Source organism: Phoenix dactylifera, chromosome 3 (assembly GCF_051530095.1).
Source record: "Phoenix dactylifera cultivar Ajwa chromosome 3, Ajwa_hap1_PhDact_Kaust_v1.1, whole genome shotgun sequence".
Taxonomy (NCBI): Eukaryota; Viridiplantae; Streptophyta; class Magnoliopsida; order Arecales; family Arecaceae; genus Phoenix; species Phoenix dactylifera.
In genome coordinates, this window is record NC_143192.1 from 34,388,286 (window position 1) to 34,408,004 (window position 19,719).

The 19,719-nt window shown below is 38.8% G+C and overlaps 1 protein-coding gene across 16 annotated transcripts in view; it reads left to right on the forward strand.

The window, feature by feature from the left end:
• LOC103718558 (5'-AMP-activated protein kinase-like protein) overlaps positions 1-19,719 on the forward strand; it is a 38,208-nt gene that overhangs the window by 16,607 nt on the left and 1,882 nt on the right. For 10 of the 16 annotated variants that reach the window (XM_089929588.1, XM_026809064.4, XM_008807434.6 and 7 more), the window contains exon 12: positions 4,096-4,147. The exons of 2 other annotated variants lie outside the window; for them this stretch is intronic. In XM_089929588.1, coding sequence (XP_089785714.1) covers positions 4,096-4,147 — 52 coding nt within the window. Of the gene's footprint in view, positions 1-2,630; positions 2,909-4,095; positions 4,148-9,930; positions 12,287-19,719 lie in introns of those variants that run through there. 4 more of the 16 variants (XR_016399857.1, XR_016399858.1, XR_016399859.1 and 1 more) reach the window with 2 other exon arrangements.

The following is a 19,719-nucleotide window of genomic DNA, read 5'->3' on the forward strand; positions in this document are numbered from 1 at the left end:
TCTTTCTAAATACTCCAAAAATAAAACCGCTATAGGCTATTAGAAGGAAGATCAAAGGTTCAATAAGGTGTGCTGTGTGCTTCCTATCCCTTACCTCATTCCCTCCTTTTTTTTTGGAGGGGGCGGCTTGAAAAAATAGCTCAAAAATTGCAAAATAAGGAAAGATCATGTCAAAATTTTTGATTTGGGCTTATTTTTTTATATGTTTTAGATCTATGGACGATCAACATGCTGACATAATTTTTTTTTATTTTTAGTTATATATAATTTTTAAAAATTAAAAATATATTTTCAGATTAAAAAATAAATATTTTTAAAATAAATAAAAATTAAAAAATTGTAAAATCAGAAATGTATTTAGGGACATGCAAGCTACTCTCCATAAAAAATTTGGTGTCCATTCATTCAAGTTTTGATGCAATCATGCGCATAGTGGCTAAGGCCTAAATTTGAAAAAAATTAAAAAATAAGTAGCCTCTGATGCATGCTCGAGGGTCTAGAAAAATATATGTAATATCCATTCTTGAGTTCTACATAGATCTGTGATGAAATTAATTTTGTAAAATATTAATATTTAAAAATTATTTCTAAATTCAAAAAATAATTAAAAACATACAACTAATACCAAAAATTATGAAAAATTAGTAGTACATATTACATAATTTAATAGTAATTTTTGAGGTAGAAATCATATTTTTTAAATTTATAATTTTTTAACATATTTTTAAATTATAAAATTATTAAAAATATATAAAAAAATAAAATTAGGGTAAAATATTAGATAAATTTGATATATTTATTAAGATAAAAATATCTTCATCGTAAATTAATTTTGCTATTTTTTAATAATTGATAAACTGATGTTTTTGATAAACCTGCACAAATGAAGCCATCAAGAAAAAAAGGACTCAGAGCGTAACATTGGCTGGGATCATGAGTAAATACTCTTGGGCCGGCACCATTTGAAGTGCAACTGGCGCAACACAGAGTTCATAGGAGGAGGGCAACCAGGTTGATGAAGCACTTACTTGGTAGTTATCCTGATGTATCTATGTGCCAGAACTACACATAGAAGGTTTGGCAGATGATGAAGAAGCATTACGCTGATTTTAGAGTAGCGAAGGAGAGGATTGCAAAGAAGGCGGAGGTGGACCGTCGAGCGGTAAAGCCACCTTTCTATACTTCAGAGAGCCAGAGGAGGTGTCCGCTCCAGATGATGCATAGATCCAGGCTGCCATGCAGGCGAGTCTGGATGATCAGTGGTAGCAGGATGAGGTGGCTAGACATAGGGCTCGATTTGGGCCCTCATACTACGAGTCGGACTTTGGTTCTGCAAGCAGCAGGCTTCTAGAGTTCAGAAAAGCAACTATGTCAGATGTTGCACTTGATAGCCTTCTTGAGAGAAAAATAGTCCTACATTAGATTTGTCAGTTCCAAGTGGCAGAAAAGCAGATTTGTGAGGGCTGACACTGAAGGAAACACTGTCGAGGACTTGGTGATGAGGTAGCATTTTGGCAGCGGGCAAAAAAGATAGTGAAGGCTATCAAGCCATTGTATGAAGTATTTTGGATGTGGACAACAAAAGGTATTCCTATATGGGTTTCTTATATCATATGATGGAGAGGGTAAAGAATCAGATCAGGGAAGAGGCAGGTCCAATGCATGTCTAGGAGTACATCAACATCTTTGAGCGGTGGCAGGATAATCAGGTGGGTAGGGACTTGCATCTACCAGGTAAGCAAGAATATTTAAAATTAGACTACTCTTTTATTAGTACAATTTCATTAAAGAAATTACGAACTCTATGTGCAGCTTACTGCCTGAATCTGAGGTTTCAATACACTGTATCTAGAATCGATATAGATGACGAATTTCTGGTCGCTCTATGCAATGTGATTTACAATATGGAGCTTGATCCAGAGGTCACGTCCTTATGTTTAGAAGAGATAAGTAAACTTAAATAGCATGTGTAAGTTAACTCGTGTCTTCAATGATTAACATATTACAACAAGGTTAATTTCACAAACGAAAATATTTAGAGAAGGCACTGACAACTTTGGAGGCCCAGTAGCCGTCGTAAAAAAAGTATGAATCTAGGTATATTATATATCAATGATAACTATTACCTGATGTTAGATGGTTACTAATATGATACTATCTTATATGTAATTTTCGTCAATATTTTTGCAGCTAAATGGTGGATTCATTTTGGTTTGTCTATGACAAATCTTAAGTGGATTCATTTTGGTAACAAATATGAACTATGATATCTTGTCGATTACGAAGATGACCCTATCATAGGTTATAGTGATCATAGCACGAATATCTATGAGTAATATTTTGATCCATGATAGGATTACATGACATGAAAAACGATTTACAAATTTATTTGCAATAATGAACTTGGTACTATGTTTATAAAAAATGGATTATTTGTTTATGCATGGTTTGCTTTTGATTTGTTCTTAATATACTGTATTATGAAATGCTTATTTTGGAATATCTGTTATTTTTCTTAAATAATGCATTAACATGGAAAAACTTTTGTTTCATTCGATAAGGTAGTGAAATGTTTACTTACTGTGATGTGCCACTCATATACCTCTATTTTTATTTTTTTCTCTCTTCAGGCGAATAGGATCAGTAGGGTGAAGGTTGGTCCAGGCTTGAAGTTCGTGCTAGCAAGCTTGGCGATTTTGTAGAAGGATTTTAGTATTTTAAATTGACTATAAATTTGTAGTCAATGATTTTCTAAGTATTGAGGATTATGGGTTTGGTATTTATGTTTGGATTTAGATGCTCCAAACTAGTATTGGTTGCATTTAATGGATAATGAAATTGGATTCCTATTTATTCTATTATATTTGAGATGAATTTGGAAGATAAATATAATATTGGCTTCGTATTATCGTGGGTTGTACCCTTCGGTAGCACGACCATGTCATGCTCCGGATCTGGGGCGTGACAACTTGAATTTCATGTGAAACAAAGGCTAGTGCTTTTAGAGTTGGGTGATGCTACTACGAGTGACTTTGGTGATAATAGGCCTGAAACCGACCTAAAATTGCAAAAACAGTTCTTTTGTGATTAAACTAATTATGGTGGTAGAACATGAAGTTTGGAATTTTCAATAGCTTCCTAGCAATAGAGCTGTAAATCTCTTATTGCAATCTGACTTCTTGTTAGCAGCCTTGACCAGCAGTGCTTGCTCTTAATGTTTGTCTATCCATAAAAATGCTATCCATCATTGAAACACCATTAATTTGGTTAGTAAAGATCCAATATTGTCCTGCACCCCAAGAGTTCCAATTTGCTTCTTGCTGTTACTCCATTGATACCCTGCTTAAGAATAAGGTGACGAATCAAGTATCTAGTTTTCCATAATGATTGACTGAATATATAGTTTTTACTTTAAATTATGCTATATTTCTAAGGTTATGTAGTTTCTGATCACACTACCCAGAAGATATTTGAGAGAAGATTACATTTCAGTTACCTAGCTTATTATCAATCAGCATCCATATGTATCTTTAGACCATTCATTTTTTACTTCGTGAAAAAAATATGTCCATTCAGCCTTAAAAAAACATTTAACCTGGTATGATGATTCAGCAGTACATGCATATACAAAACATAATCCAGGTCAGATCACCCATGAAAAGCTTATTATCAAACCTTAGCTTGTGTTTGGTGCCAATTGGACTGCTCAGTTTTTGCCTTTCTTCCTTCTATTATTAGATAAGGAAAAATTGTAGCATGAGGTACTCTGGATGTTAATATCTGTGAAAACATAGAAGCTCTTCACCATTGGTTGAAGCCAAAATTTGGAGGGTTCTGTCAATCAAAGTGGAATTTGGAACATATCACAGGTCTGTAATTGCAGAATTTACGGCAATGACTAGCTCACAGCTTCCAGGCTGACAGGAAGCAAATTAATTTTAAGTCGTTCCTCAAAATTCAACAAAACCATTTTTGCCCTTAAATTTATGATCTTCCTTCAATTACTTCATGCTGTTTTGATCCAATAGCTCTTTATGCTCTCTTAAAGGAGCTACATGAGTACTGCCTAGCTCTTTCTGATAATATACCATGCAGGAAACCATTACTCTGGTCAACAGTGTTATGGCTTTATCCTGGAGTTTATGAGGTATGTAAATCTGCAGGACTGATCTCCTGTGATGTAAGATTTTATATGTTAGATTAGTAAAATTTGATTGAATAGAAAATTAAATAAATGAGCATATGCTAAACTAGTTCAATTCACACTCTTATTGACTTATCTTGTACATTCAGTTGGGTACTTCTTTTATTCTTCTATCCTCTCTTTTATTCTTGATTCTAAAAGATTTTTTTTTTTTACAATTTCACAGTTGAAAAGTTCAACAAGATAACATAAGAGTTATAAGAGGTCCATTTTGAATGTAAAGAAAATGAATGACATATATACAATAACTATAGTCTCATCAAGTCTCTCTTGAAACAAAGAAGCCACCTTTGTAGACCACGACCCGCATTGCAAATTTGCAATGATTTTCTCCGCAATATTTCTGGGTATTCAAGATAAACTATTTACTCAAATGAGGCTATTGTTTTTTGGATTGTAGATAGACATGAAAGAGGATTGAAGTGTAATACTATTGTGCTTGTGCAACTCAATGATTTGTATTTTAACTGTATTATGCCAACACTTTGTTACACTAGGAAAAGCACTATTTTACCATTTAGACTACTTTCAAATTCCCTTTACTGGGAGGTATCCATGTTAATATTTTCCATGTGCCCTCACAAATTAAATTATTGAATACATGCTCAGGCTTATAAACACATTACAATGCATGTAACTGTTCAGGACACCAGTTTATGGAAGTCTGGCTTTCCGACTAACGCTAACTAGTATTGTACATGATAAGGATCTCAAATATTAAAATTGTAAAAAAATAGATCTTCCTATTTCGGTACCTTTTAATTAAAAATTTAACTTTGATACTCAAAATTTCATGTTAAAATTGCTGATCAGCCTTGACCTGTTTTGTAGTATATCATTGTGATACATGGTGGTACAGGCTGATATTAGTATTCACACCTACGAAGTACTTGCTTCTGTTTCATGTTGAAAACCTATGATTTGGGTGTTGGTCCATGCCGACTATGCTAGGCGTTTTTAGCTGGTGTCGGCACTAGGTGCATGTGTGACACAATATGCATATTGTAGGAGTCAACACAAGGTTGCTTTATAGCTAGATATGGCTAGGTATCACTCGACATGGAACCTTTTTTTGGTTCTTTGCATCTATACTCTTACAAAAATGGCTTATTATATATTTGCCCTTGGGAATCATTATTTGCATTTATACCCCTCAAATCATCCTATTTTTGCATGAAAGCCCCTTCAGCTATATTTTTTTTCTAATGATGTCAATAAATAATTGGTTTGAGTATCATTTGACACTATTACCGTTTATTTTAATGCCCTTGAAAAGATTAACATTCACTTTTTGTTGAAAAGAACTATATTTTTATGTAATTTTTTCAAGGGTATTGATGCAAAGTCTAATAAGGTTTATTTATACTTAAAGTATTAGTTATTAACATCATCCAGTAAATCTAATGGGTGGGGTATTCATGAAAAAACAAGATGATTTGAGGAATATTTCTGCAAATAGTGATTTTCAGAGGGCAAATATGCAATTACCTATATTCGCAAGGTTGTATATGCAAATATGCAAATAGTGATTTGTTGGCATGGAATAGCACATCTTTTGTCAGCCATTGGTTGACATGTCCACCAGCACTGACATTTGAATCCTTGGTGATAACCTTACGAAATAATACTAATCATAGAGTATTGTATTATGTAACACACTTCCATTGGAACTAATTTTAGTCTTCATTAGATTGAGAAGATATGGCTTATATAATTTTCCGGGTGCCTACCAGATTAGACAAAGACATGGTATAAAATGAAGCAATGTGTTGCCAAGGAGGATATGCATACTACCTAGACAGATAAGGATTTCTTTCTGTGGAGTGATTGATTAAAATCCTATTTGATTTTGATGAGCTCAAAGCATTTGAGTATATTTCTTGTTTACTAATGAATTCAATTAAGTGTTTTCAGTGAAAATCTTCTCTAAGTGTCTCTAGACTTGGTTCATAGTATTTTGGATAAGTTAAGAAGTCAGCTTGAACCAAAGTCTGAGACTCGAGTCGACTCCAGAGTATCACGAGTCGACTCCAAGCGTATCAAGTTCACTGGCACGGGCTCGAGTCGACTCCGGATCGGTACGAGTCGACTCCGACTGAGAACAGACAGACGAACAGAAAGCTTCAATTCAAAACCTGTCAGCGAGTCGACTCCCGAAGTGCGCGAGTCGACTCCAATGTTTACCGAGTCGACTTCGGAGAAGTATGAGTCGACTCCAAGGAGTCACAGGCAGAAAAGTCAGAGAGCAGTTTTCGGGTCTGAGATTCGAGTCGACTCCAGTGGAACGCGAGTCGACTCCAGTGGAACGCGAGTCGACTCCGATGGTTGGCAAGTCGACTCCAAAGAAAGTGAGAGTCGACTCTCAGAGGAACACAAGAAAAAAGACAGAAAGCATTTTTCGGACTCTGAGATTCGAGTCGACTCCCGCAATACGCGAGTCGACTCCGAGACTCCGCGACCACAAAGAAGACAGAAGACCAAGTTACTGCCTCTGAGATTCGAGTCGACTCCCAGACAGCTAGAGTCGACTCCAAGGCAGCTTCACATCAAAAAGGCAGAAGACCAAGTTTCGGAAACTGAGAGCCGAGTCGACTCCGAGGAAGTTCGAGTCGACTCCAAGACTGGACGAGCCAAAAAGACAGAAGATAGGGAGTTCGGGCTCTGAGCGCCGAGTCGACTCCCAGGATTGACGAGTCGACTCGAGTGGACCAAATTCAAAAATAAATCCACGGACTCCATGGGATGAGCCGACTCCGAGAAAGCCAAGTCAGCTCCAGAAGTTGGCGAGTCGACTCTGGGTCAAGACGAGTCGACTCCCAGTCGCGAAGGCAACTTTAATTCAAATCTGGAACAGTTGCCGAGTCGACTCCGGAAAAGTATGAGTCGACTCCCGCTACAGACGAGTCGACTCCTGATCGCGCGAGTCGACTCCAACCCACCAACGGACACATTGTCAGGCTGTGCAGAGTGTGCAGAACGGGCAGAAAAAGGTGTCTAACGGCTAGTTTCCGTGGGGGTTGGTTTAAATAGCCACAGAAGACTGTAGCAAAGTAGAGAACAACCATTCCACTCCAAGTATTCAAGCATTCAATCTCTGCAACCTGTTCTTCAACGAAACAAGTGGGAAGAGCTGCATTAACTGCATCCACCTACATCTTCCCAGCAATTAAAGAATCCTCCTCCTGCATTCAAGTCGACTACACATTCAAGAGGAGACCCAAAGTTTAAGAAGCCATTCCTCTTCTCCAACTTAAAAGCGTTTGAGGGCTTCTAAACTCTTTTCAGATTATATTGTTTTCCATCTGCTTTTGAGAAGCTTAGTTTTCTGGTTGTCTATTTTATTTACAACTTGTATCTGCTTGGTTCAATCGGGGGATTGAATCAAGGGTATTGAGGTTGGTTGGTGAGCCGAGTGTAAAACCAACGTGTGTAAGGGTTCGATTGTGATCCCGGAAAAACAATCGGGGTGGTTCTAGTCGGTGAGCCTGGGAAAACCGACCAAGTTCGTTGTGAGCTCGTAAAACAAGAAGTTTGGTTGTGAGCTTGGAAAACAACCGGCTGTAATCCAAGGGGGTTATAGTGAATTCCCAAGTGAGACTTGGGGAGTGGACGTAGGAGCAAGGGTTAGCTCCGAACCACTATAAAACTTGGTGTTTGTGATTGATTGTCTCTCTTCTTCTTCCTCTCATATCACTCACAGCACATAGCATTTAATTAAACAACTTGCAATAGTTTTAATTAGTCCTTCACAACGTTTTAAATAGCTAAATTATTTTAAAACCCAATTCACCCCCCCTCTTGGGTTGTCTATCTGGGCAACAAGTGGTATCAGAGCCTAAACTCTTCCACCCAAGAGTAAAAGATCGAAATGACAACTCCATTTGGATCTTCTCACATTGAGGGTCAGTCCACCCAAAGACCCCCATTCTTTAATGGATCCGACTACTCATATTGGAAGGCTAGGATGAGAATATTCATCCAAGCCCAAGACTATGAGATGTGGACCATTATAGTAAATGGCCCATACATCCCATCCATATATGTAGAAGGTGTCACGGTACCCAAACTAGAAAAGGATTGGGATAAACATGACATGAGAAAGGCACAACTAAATTCTAAAGCTATGAATGTGCTTTATTGTGCCTTAGATAGAAATGAATTCAATAGGGTCTCAACTTGCAATTCTGCAAAAGAGATTTGGGACAGACTTGAAGTGACCCATGAGGGCACGAATCAAGTCAAAGAATCCAAAATAAATATTTTGGTTCATAAATATGAACTATTTAAAATGGATTCTAATGAAACAATCACATGCATGTTCACTAGGTTTACTGATATTGTCAATGGCCTAAAAAGCCTTGGCAGGAACTATACTAACAGTGAGCTTGTCAGAAAAATCCTTCGGTGTCTACCAAGGTCATGGGAAGCTAAAGTGACGGCAATCCAAGAAGCCAAGGACTTGAACAAGTTACCACTTGAGGAGCTTCTTGGATCCCTAATGACGCACGAGCTAACCATGAAACAACACAACGAGGAAGAGTCCTCCCATAAGAAAAAGGTAATAGCTCTAAAATCTACTTCATCTAACAAGGACTTATCTTGCAGTAGCAGCAGTGAAGAAGAAGAACATGAGGAAGATGATGGTGAGGCACTTCTTGTGCGCAAATTCAGAAAATTCATCAACCACAAGAAGTCCTATCATCAAAGGAGAGGCCCCTCAAATTCCTACCGCAAGGACAAAGGTAAGGAAAGGAAAAATGAGGGGATTGGGTGTTACGAATGCAAGAAGTCGGGTCACATAAGAGCTGAGTGCCCTTTACTGAAGAAGAGGAGCAAGTACAAGAAGAAGAAGGCTCTTGTCACGACACTATCCGACTCGGACTCATCATCCTCTTCATCGGATGAGGAACAAGAGGAAAAGGCCAATTTCTGCTTCATGGCCAATGGAAATGAGGTAACGCTCGAATCGCCTTTAGATTTTACTTTTGATGAGCTTTATGATGCTTTTAATGAACTAATGATTGAATATAAGGCTATAAATGTTAAAAACAGAGAATTAAAAGTATCTAACCAAACTTATATCCGTAAGTATGATTCATTAGTTAAGGATAAGGATTTAATCACCAAAGAAAATATAGACCTTAAGACAAGCAACCAACTTTTAACTCAAAAGACTAATACCTTAACTAAGGATAATGAAAAACTAACTAAGGAACTTTCAGAACTTAAAAACCATAAACAAATCTTAACCAAGGATCTCACAAAAGAACTAAATGATCTAAAGGCAGAAAATCAAACACTAACCAAAGAACTTAACAAATACAAACCTTTGGTTGAAAAATTTACATGTAGTTCTGAAAAGTTAAATATGATACTCAATAGTCAACGAGCAGTATTTAATAAAGCGGGTTTAGGGTATAAACCAAGAAATAAACAAAAACTTCTTAGTAACTTCTTTGTTAAAGCTGGGGAAAGTAAAACTAAGAAAATAACCTGCTTTTGTTGTGGAACTATAGGTCATAAAGCAAATGTGTGTAATTTTAGGAAAGGTAAAACAAAAAGGAAAATTAAAAGGGTATGGGTTCCAAAAGGAACCAACATGACTAACCATGAAGGACCCAAGAAAACTTGGATACCTAAAATTATATAATCTGCTTGTGTAGGAGTGTCTTGCAGCCAAGGTCAACAAAAACTGCTGGTATTTGGATAGTGGCTGCTCAAGGCACATGACGGGTGACAAGGATCAATTTTTCACCCTTGAAGCTAAGAAGGGAGGTGCTGTGACTTTTGGAGACAACAACCAAGGTCACATCATTGGTATTGGTAAAGTTCAAATCACCCCTTCTACTTTTATTGATAATGTTAGATATGTTGATGGTCTAAAGCATAACTTATTAAGCATTAGTCAACTATGTGATAAAGGGTATGATGTTATGTTTAAACCATCACTATGCATTATAACAAACCCTAATGACAATAGTTTAGTTTTTAAAGGAATTAGACGTGGAAATGTATATGTTGTAGACCTTGAAGATCTTGCAAAACATAACCAATGTTTAGTTGTTAATGAAACTAAAGATAATGATGCTAGTTGGTTATGGCACCGCAAGTTAGGTCATGCAAGCATGGACACAATAACTAAACTAGTTAAAAGAGATTCCGTGATAGGTTTGCCAAAATTAAAATTTGAAAAGAACAAAATATGTGAAGCATGTCAATTTGGCAAACAATCTAGGAACTCATTTAAATTCATAAAATGTGTCTCTACCTCTAGGCCTCTAGAATTATTACACATGGACCTATTCGGACCAACTAGAACAACAAGCCTAGGTGGAAATAAATATGGTCTAGTTATTGTAGATGATTATTCTAGGTACACATGGGTCATGTTCCTAGCACATAAGGATCAAGCATTTTCTATTTTTAAGAAATTCCATAAAGAAGTAACCAATGCTAGAGATACCTCTGTAATAGCTATAAGAAGTGACCATGGTACCGAATTCGAAAATCTGTCATTTGATGAGTTTTGTAGTAAAAAGGGGATAACCCATAATTTTTCTGCACCTAGGACACCACAACAAAATGGAGTTGTGGAGAGGAAAAATAGAACTCTAGAGGAAATGGCTAGAACTATGTTATGTGAAAGTAACCTCCCTAAGTACTTTTGGGGAGAAGCCATTAATACCTCTTGTCATATATTAAATAGAGTTCTATTGAGACCCATCATAAAGAAAACACCTTATGAACTTTGGAAAAACAGAAAACCAAAAGTCAATTACCTTCATGTTTTTGGATGTAGGTGTTTTGTTCATAATAATGGGAAAGATAATCTAGGTAAATTTGACTCTAAATCTGATGAGGGAATATTCTTAGGTTACTCTACAACTAGTAAAGCCTATAGAGTCTTTAATAAAAGAACGTTAGTTATAGAAGAATCTATACATGTTGTATTTGATGACTCTAGTGATTTTTCCTCTAGTAAGAAAGTTAATTTTGATGATGATGTTGAAATTCTTGAAGAAAAGATAGATGAAATGGTATTACAAGATGATAATCAAAAGTTGAGTGAAGGAGCATCATCAAGCCAAGAGGCTATTGTGGATCATGGGCTAACTAAAGCTTGGAGGTATGCTCACGGGCATCCTAAGGAACTAATTCTAGATGATCCATCTCAACCGGTTAGGACTAGAGCATCCCTTAGAAATCTAAATAACCATCTAGCTTTTGTCTCACACTTTGAGCCCAAACATAGAGAAGAAGCCGAAAATGATGTAAATTGGATAAATGCAATGCAAGAAGAATTAAACCAATTTACTAGAAATAAGGTATGGAATCTAGTAGAGAGACCTTCTGAATATCCAATTATAGGTACTAAATGGATTTATAAAAATAAACTTGATGAAAATGGAATTGTTATAAGGAATAAGGCTAGACTAGTAGCAAAGGGTTATAATCAAGAAGAAGGTATAGATTTTGATGAAACCTTTGCTCCAGTAGCTAGACTTGAGGCCATTAGATTATTATTAGCGTATGCATGCTCTAAGGACTTCAAACTATTTCAAATGGATGTAAAAAGTGCATTTTTAAATGGGTATATTAATGAGGAGGTATATGTAGAACAACCTCCTGGTTTTGAAAATCATCAATACCCTAATCATGTATATAAACTGAACAAAGCACTTTATGGTTTAAAACAAGCACCTAGAGCATGGTATGAGAGGCTTAGCAAATTCCTATTAGAACATAAATTCTCTAGGGGAAATGTAGATACAACACTGTTTCTGAAAAAGCAAAACAAAGATATGTTATTAGTACAGATTTATGTTGATGATATCATTTTCGGTGCTACTAACAATCGCCTCTGCGAAGAATTTGCTGATTTAATGCAGAGTGAATTTGAGATGAGCATGATGGGAGAGCTGAACTACTTCCTCGGGCTTCAAATCAAACAGTCTGAAGGAGGCATCTTCATCAATCAAGCCAAATATATCAAGGAGATGCTCAAGAAGTTTGATATGGAGGGAAACAAGTCAATCAGCACCCCCATGAGCTCATCATGCAAATTAGACCAAGATGAATCAGGTAAATCTGTAGATCAGAAACTGTATAGAGGTATGATAGGATCCTTATTGTATCTTACTGCAAGTAGACCTGATATTATGTTTAGCGTTTGCATGTGTGCTAGATATCAGGCTAATCCTAAAGAATCACATCTAGTTGCAGTTAAGAGAATTTTTAAATACTTAATAGGAACTATGAATATAGGATTATGGTACTCTAAAGAATCTAGCCTAAACTTAATAGGATACACAGATTCAGACTTCGCTGGATGTAAGCTTGATAGAAAAAGTACCAGCGGGTCTTGTCAGTTTCTAGGAGAAAACCTTATCTCATGGTTTAGCAAGAAATAAAACTCGGTTGCATTGTCTACTGCTGAAGCTGAATATGTTGCAGCCGGAAGTTGTTGTGCTCAAATCTTGTGGATTAAACAACAACTAGAAGATTATGGCATTAAACAAGATAAAATTTCCATTAATTGTGATAATACAAGTGCCATTAATCTAACTAAAAATCCAATTCAGCATTCAAGAACTAAACACATTGAGATAAGACATCACTTCATAAGAGATCATGTATTGAATGGTGATGTGACACTCCAATTTGTTTGTACTGATGATCAATTAGCAGATATTTTTACAAAACCCCTAAGTGAAGAGAGGTTTAGTGTGCTTAGGAGGGGATTAGGAGTGATTGATCCATCCTAGTGGTAGTTTCCACTAGATTCATTGATTTTGATGATTAGATTGTGGTTAAAATAGAGTTTCTTTTCACTGATCATCAAATCAGATCATACTTTAGTGTTTTTCCCTCATTTGGCACGAATGTAGCATGATTTTTAGGTGCGTGCCAAAGTTAGAGACGACTCGAGTAAGTTTCAGAGTCGGCTCCTGAGGGAGAGTCGACTCGCGCATTTTCGGGAGTCGACTCGCAGAGATGGCAGCTGAGGGGAAGTCGACTCACATATAGTCGGGAGTCGACTCGAGGTCTACAGGCGCATAAGGAGAGTCGACTCGCGCATATTCTGGAGTCGACTCGAGGTCGAGTCGACTCGCGACTCAGTGGAGTCGACTCGCAGTCGGGATCCGACTTTTTAACCCTAACTTTGTCGTTTCGAAAACACTTCTTTCTCAAGCCGCCACTGTTCACAAGCCCTAGAGCCGACTCCTAGGTCGTCCACAAGACTTTTTCCGTCGACCCTTCACCGTCCCCTAGGGTTTTTCCTCCCTTTCTAGGTCGTCCCCGGTCGTCCCCAAGACTTTTCCGTCGGTTCTTCACCGTTCATTAGGTTTTCCTCCCATTTTAGGTCATTATGCCGCGTAAGACCGTAGTCCGGAAGAGGTCCCGACCCGAGGCCGGTCCCGAGCGGCGCTCCAAGGCTCGGCACGATCCCGCGAGGCCACAACCTCCGGCTCGTTCCCCGCCTAGGGCGGTTCCCGCGAGGCCATTAGCCGGGAAGGCCGTCACCACCGGGAGATATGTCGACTTCGACTATCTCTCCCGGGAAGGGTTCACTATAGGTGATAGACTCAGGGCCCAGGGATTAGAGTACTTCCTCACCTTAGATCTCCCCACATATCCAGGGCTCATTAGAGAGTTCTACGGTACCGTCCATCGGGGAGATGGGGGTATCGAGGGCACAGTAGCCGGTGTCCCTCTGTTCGTTACGGAGGATCTTATTGCCCACATCCTCCACCTTCCACTAGTAGGGGTGGCTCCCACACACCCTGAGGACAGGGTTGAGGCCCTTACGGCCGTTCTAGGGCATCCACCCCAGTCACCCATAGACGAGGTATCCGCTAGCTCACTACCGATTGAGATGCGGATCCTCTTGAGTATATTGTCTAGGTCCATCTTCCCTAAGACCGGGAGATTTGACTTTGTATCTGAGAGAGACCTAGCTCTCATGTTCTATATGCTTCATGACACCCCAATCAACTTTCCCAAACTCATATATCGATACATGTGTGAGCCACTAGACAGACCTAGGCTCACCCTACCCTACGGCATGGTCTTCACATTATTATTTAGGGAGTACGAGATTTCTATCCCTGAGGGGGAACCCTTTCGCGCATTGCGATAGACTGATCGCATGCGTGCAGGGACCCTACACAGGATGGGGTTTCGGAAGAGAGAGGGGATTTGGGTTAGGAAGTCATCCATCACCACACAGACCACCAGACCTTCCCCCAGTCCTGAGCCCGATTCTGACTTTCCTGACGTACCAGACTTTCCACCCACTTCGGCTCCTCCCACTTCCGCCGGACCCTCCTCCTCGGCTCCACCACCCATGGAGGTCCGCATTGATCCTGAGCAGCTCCGGGAGCTGCGGCAGGAGATAGTCCGAGATCTGAGGGATGAGTTGCTTCGGGAGCTCCGAGGTTCGATGCCTACTCCCTCTCCTGCGCCCACATCTTCCGCGTTGGTTCCTTCCCTGACAGCCGTGACTGACATGACGGCTGAGGTGCGGCAAGAGATATACAACATGAGGACCTTGATGCAGGCCCAGTTCCATAGCATGGGTGAGGTCACGAGCACCACTCGACAGATGCGGGATGACATCGGCCGTGACATGTCCACCACTACCGCGGGGGCCGAGCGCTTGTCGAATGTGCTCATCGACAAGCTGGACGGACTGCAGAAGTCGGTGCTCGAGCTGGATACGACACAGAGCAGGGCCATCCAGGCCATCATTCGCCAGCTCGAGAACGTCACCAATGCGGTCCAATCACTCGTGGAGCGCATGCCTCGAGTAGCCACATCCTCGAGAGGAGGAGCCACATCCTCGAGAGGAGGAGCTACATTCTCGAGGAGACCATAGCTACTTTTTGTGTTTTGTTTTGACATGTATTGTTTTGCTTTACTTATTGTATTCTGAAATGTACTTACATACAAATTAATACAATGAGTAGCCGCATTTTTCTTCAATACTGTGCCTTTTGATCTATGTTTGATTGTGTGTTCTGATTACCTCCTTTTTGATATGATGACAAAAAGGGGGAGAAATATGTATAAAATATGTTGAGGGGGAGAAATATGCATAAAATATGTAAAAGGAATCAATGGAAATCAATAAAAAAATAAACTCTTAAAACACACAAATTTGTTCTAAGTGGATTCGGTACCTCGAGGCTCATTATCTCTCTTTTGGGGCTCCTAATGGAGTAATCTCCAGAATCTATTCAAGGGATATTCGGAGATTAGCTGAATCCTACTCAAGAACAAATTGACAGATTTTCCCTCTAAAAACCAAAATTTCAGTTCAAAAACTTCAAAGCATTAAAAGGAAATTCAAAGAATCAAAACAAAGTAGAATGCATATGTTGAGGGGGAGAATCTGAAATTTTAACAAAGCTAAATCATTAAAGATATATAAGCCAAACAATTGATTGCATAATATGAAGGCTTATATAATTCCAAATGAAAGGGGGAGCTTTAACTCCGAAATTTACTGTTTCACTCCTTTCAAGCTTGGATAAATTGAATTACCAGACATTTGAATTCATTTATGGATTTTATTTCATTGTTTATGGTGCAATTCACTTTACATATACTCAATGTTTTGTCATCATCAAAAAGGGGGAGATTGTGGAGTGATTGATTAAAACCCTATTTGATTTTGATGAGCTCAAAGCATTTGAGTATATTTCTTGTTTACTAATGAATTCAATTAAGTGTTTTCAGTGAAAATCTTCTCTAAGTGTCTCTAGACTTGGTTCATAGTATTTTGGATAAGTTAAGAAGTCAGCTTGAACCAAAGTCTGAGACTCGAGTCGACTCCAGAGTATCACGAGTCGACTCCAAGCGTATCAAGTTTACTGGCACGGGCTCGAGTCGACTCCGGATCGGTACGAGTCGACTCCGACTGAGAACAGACAGACGAACAGAAAGCTTCAATTCAAAACCTGTCAGCGAGTCGACTCCCGAAGTGCGCGAGTCGACTCCAATGTTTACCGAGTCGACTCCGGAGAAGTATGAGTCGACTCCAAGGAGTCACAGGCAGAAAAGTCAGAGAGCAGTTTTCGGGTCTGAGATTCGAGTCGACTCCAGTGGAACGCGAGTCGACTCCGATGGTTGGCAAGTCGACTCCAAAGAAAGTGAGAGTCGACTCTCAGAGGAACACAAGGAAAAAGACAGAAAGCATTTTTCGAACTCTGAGATTCGAGTCGACTCCCGCAATACGCGAGTCGACTCCGAGACTCCGCGACCACAAAGAAGACAGAAGACCAAGTTACTGCCTCTGAGATTCGAGTCGACTCCCAGACAGCTAGAGTCGACTCCAAGGCAGCTTCACATCAAAAAGGCAGAAGACCAAGTTTCGGAAACTGAGAGCCGAGTCGACTCCGAGGAAGTTCGAGTCGACTCCAAGACTGGACGAGCCAAAAAGACAGAAGATAGGAAGTTCGGGCTCTGAGCGCCGAGTCGACTCCCAGGATTGACGAGTCGACTCGAGTGGACCAAATTCAAAAATAAATCCACGGACTCCATGGGATGAGCCGACTCCGAGAAAGCCAAGTCAGCTCCAGAAGTTGGCGAGTCGACTCCCAGTCGCGAAGGCAACTTTAATTCAAATCTGGAACAGTTGCCGAGTCGACTCCGAAAAAGTATGAGTCGACTCCCGCTACAGACGAGTCGACTCCTGATCGCGCGAGTCGACTCCAACCCACCAACGGACACATTGTCAGGCTGTGCAGAGTGTGCAGAACGGGCAGAAAAAGGTGTCTAACGGCTAGTTTCCGTGGGGGTTGGTTTAAATAGCCACAGAAGACTGTAGCAAAGTAGAGAACAACCATTCCACTCCAAGTATTCAAGCATTCAATCTCTGCAACCTGTTCTTCAACGAAACAAGTGGGAAGAGCTGCATTAACTGCATCCACCTACATCTTCCCAGCAATTAAAGAATCCTCCTCCTGCATTCAAGTCGACTACACATTCAAGAGGAGACCCGAAGTTTAAGAAGCAATTCCTCTTCTCCAACTTAAAAGCGTTTGAGGGCTTCTAAACTCTTTTCAGATTATATTGTTTTCCATCTGCTTTTGAGAAGCTTAGTTTTCTGTTTGTCTATTTTATTTACAACTTGTATCTGCTTGGTTCAATCGGGGGATTGAATCAAGGGTATTGAGGTTGGTTGGTGAGCCGAGTGTAAAACCAACGTGTGTAAGGGTTCGATTGTGATCCCGAGAAAACAATCGGGGTGGTTCTAGTCGGTGAGCCTGGGAAAACCGACCGAGTTCGTTGTGAGCTCGTAAAACAACAAGTTTGGTTGTGAGCTTGGAAAACAACCGGCTGTAATCCAAGGGGGTTATAGTGAATTCCCAAGTGAGACTTGGGGAGTGGACGTAGGAGCAAGGGTTAGCTCCGAACCACTATAAAACTTGGTGTTTGTGATTGATTGTCTCTCTTCTTCTTCCTCTCATATCACTCACAGCACATAGCATTTAATTAAACAACTTGCAATAGTTTTAATTAGTCCTTCACAACGTTTTAAATAGCTAAATTATTTTAAAACCCAATTCATCCCCCCTCTTGGGTTGTCTATCTGGGCAACACCTTCAATAAATATTTCCTTTGTTAAATGCAAGATAGTAGACCTTGCATCACCGTAGTTGATCCTTTAGGGTTATTGACATTTAAAGGATGGATGGATCCTCTTTTTCGAGATATGACATGTATATAACTTTTGGATTTATACCAATGAACTAAGAAAATACAACTTGAGCAATGAATTGATAAGTTGAATAAAAACTCTAGAAAAAGAAAAAAAGAAAAGGGATTTCTTTCTATTAGTATACTCGGAAAAAGACCAGATTTTGCAATCTTGAGAATGAACATGAATGCTTGACCAAAACATATGATTCTTTATTTAACAGACCATGTCATAGGGCAATAATGATTGTAATCCCTTTTATGGAAGATTCAATAAAAAGACTTCGGGTAACTAAGATCCATGGGCTACTTCATAATAATTCCTAAGAATTCTTAAGAATTCGGTCAACAGAGAACCAGAATTGAGAATTTCCAATTTTGAGGAGGAAGAGACAAAAGAAAAGGGGAAAAAACTAGGAGAAAAAAGAGGAAAGAGTGATTTCCCCGATTTTGAGTCTTGGTGGATTTCCTGGTCAATTAAATCTTTTTACAAGGTCAAAATTCTGAGAAGGCTGTACAAAGCTTGCTTCATCTTATGTTTGCGTAAATTGGTTTTAGCAAAACTGTAAAACCAAACACCCCCTTAATGCAATATTTGTTTCAAAATATAATTTGCACCGCACACTCACATATTGCCTCTTGTTTTAGGTATTTTACTACAATCCAATTGACAGTAATTGACATTCATTTAGAAAATCTCGTACGGATAGTATCATGGCAGAAGCTACTGGTTTCATGATATAAGATTCAAGATCAAATGCCCAACCTTTTAGATATTCAATAAAGCAAACCCCCAAAATTTGCAATAATGGTTATGTAACTAGCAGAACTTTGAGAAAGATCAATAGGAAGAGATCCAAGTAAAGTTTAGAAACCTGGTTGTCAAATTATAACTCTGACCTCCAATATTTAGAATATGATTGCCAATGTGGGATAGTAAGCGTAATATCTGAATCATCACAGAGAACATGATGTACTGTATTTTAATATAAGAAAATAAGCATAGAGAGATTGAGGGGATTGATCACTTCAAGGAAGGGCTGGTAGGTTGTTGGACAAAAATCTTACCGGATCCAAATTTCTAGCCAACTTGGGTTAGATTTGGATAGAAAATTTTTATCCAATCAATTTAGATATGATTTGGATATGGAGATAGAAAATCTTTGGGATACGGAGTTGACTAAGTTTTCTTCCCCCATATCTGGATCTGGATATCCAGAGAATGAACATTTCAGTAGAACATCTATATGTCTAGATTTTCATAACCTAATTCATGTTTTCACATATGTGCTTGCTGAAATTGTAGTCAAGTAATTAAAGATCAGCTCCTTAGATGTTCTCATCTTTTATGATTATGTCTTTAATGTTTTTTTGTTATAGAACTTCACTCAACAATTCCATTTATATCTGAAATAGTACACAAGTTATATTTTTATCTGTTTTAAATGAATATGATATAAATAACATCCAATTCAGATTGGTATGTGAATGGTTTTCACATAGATACAAATTTAGTGTTGGTTTAGTCTCATAACCTGTATTTGTTTATGGTGAATAAATATGAATGCAAATATGGATATGCCATTATTTGCTCATTTCAGCCCCCAAGTCGGGGTTTAGGACTACCTGATCACCATTTTGAAAACAGATGAACTCCAAATACATTTCTCTTCTGAATTGACAATTGAACTTACAATATATAGGCTCTTAAGGGCACAAAAAAGGGAAGCAAACTGATTATTGACTGCTAGATTAAGTAGTAATTGACTCCTATAATAGCAAGATAAATTAGACCCTTGATAACCTCTGTA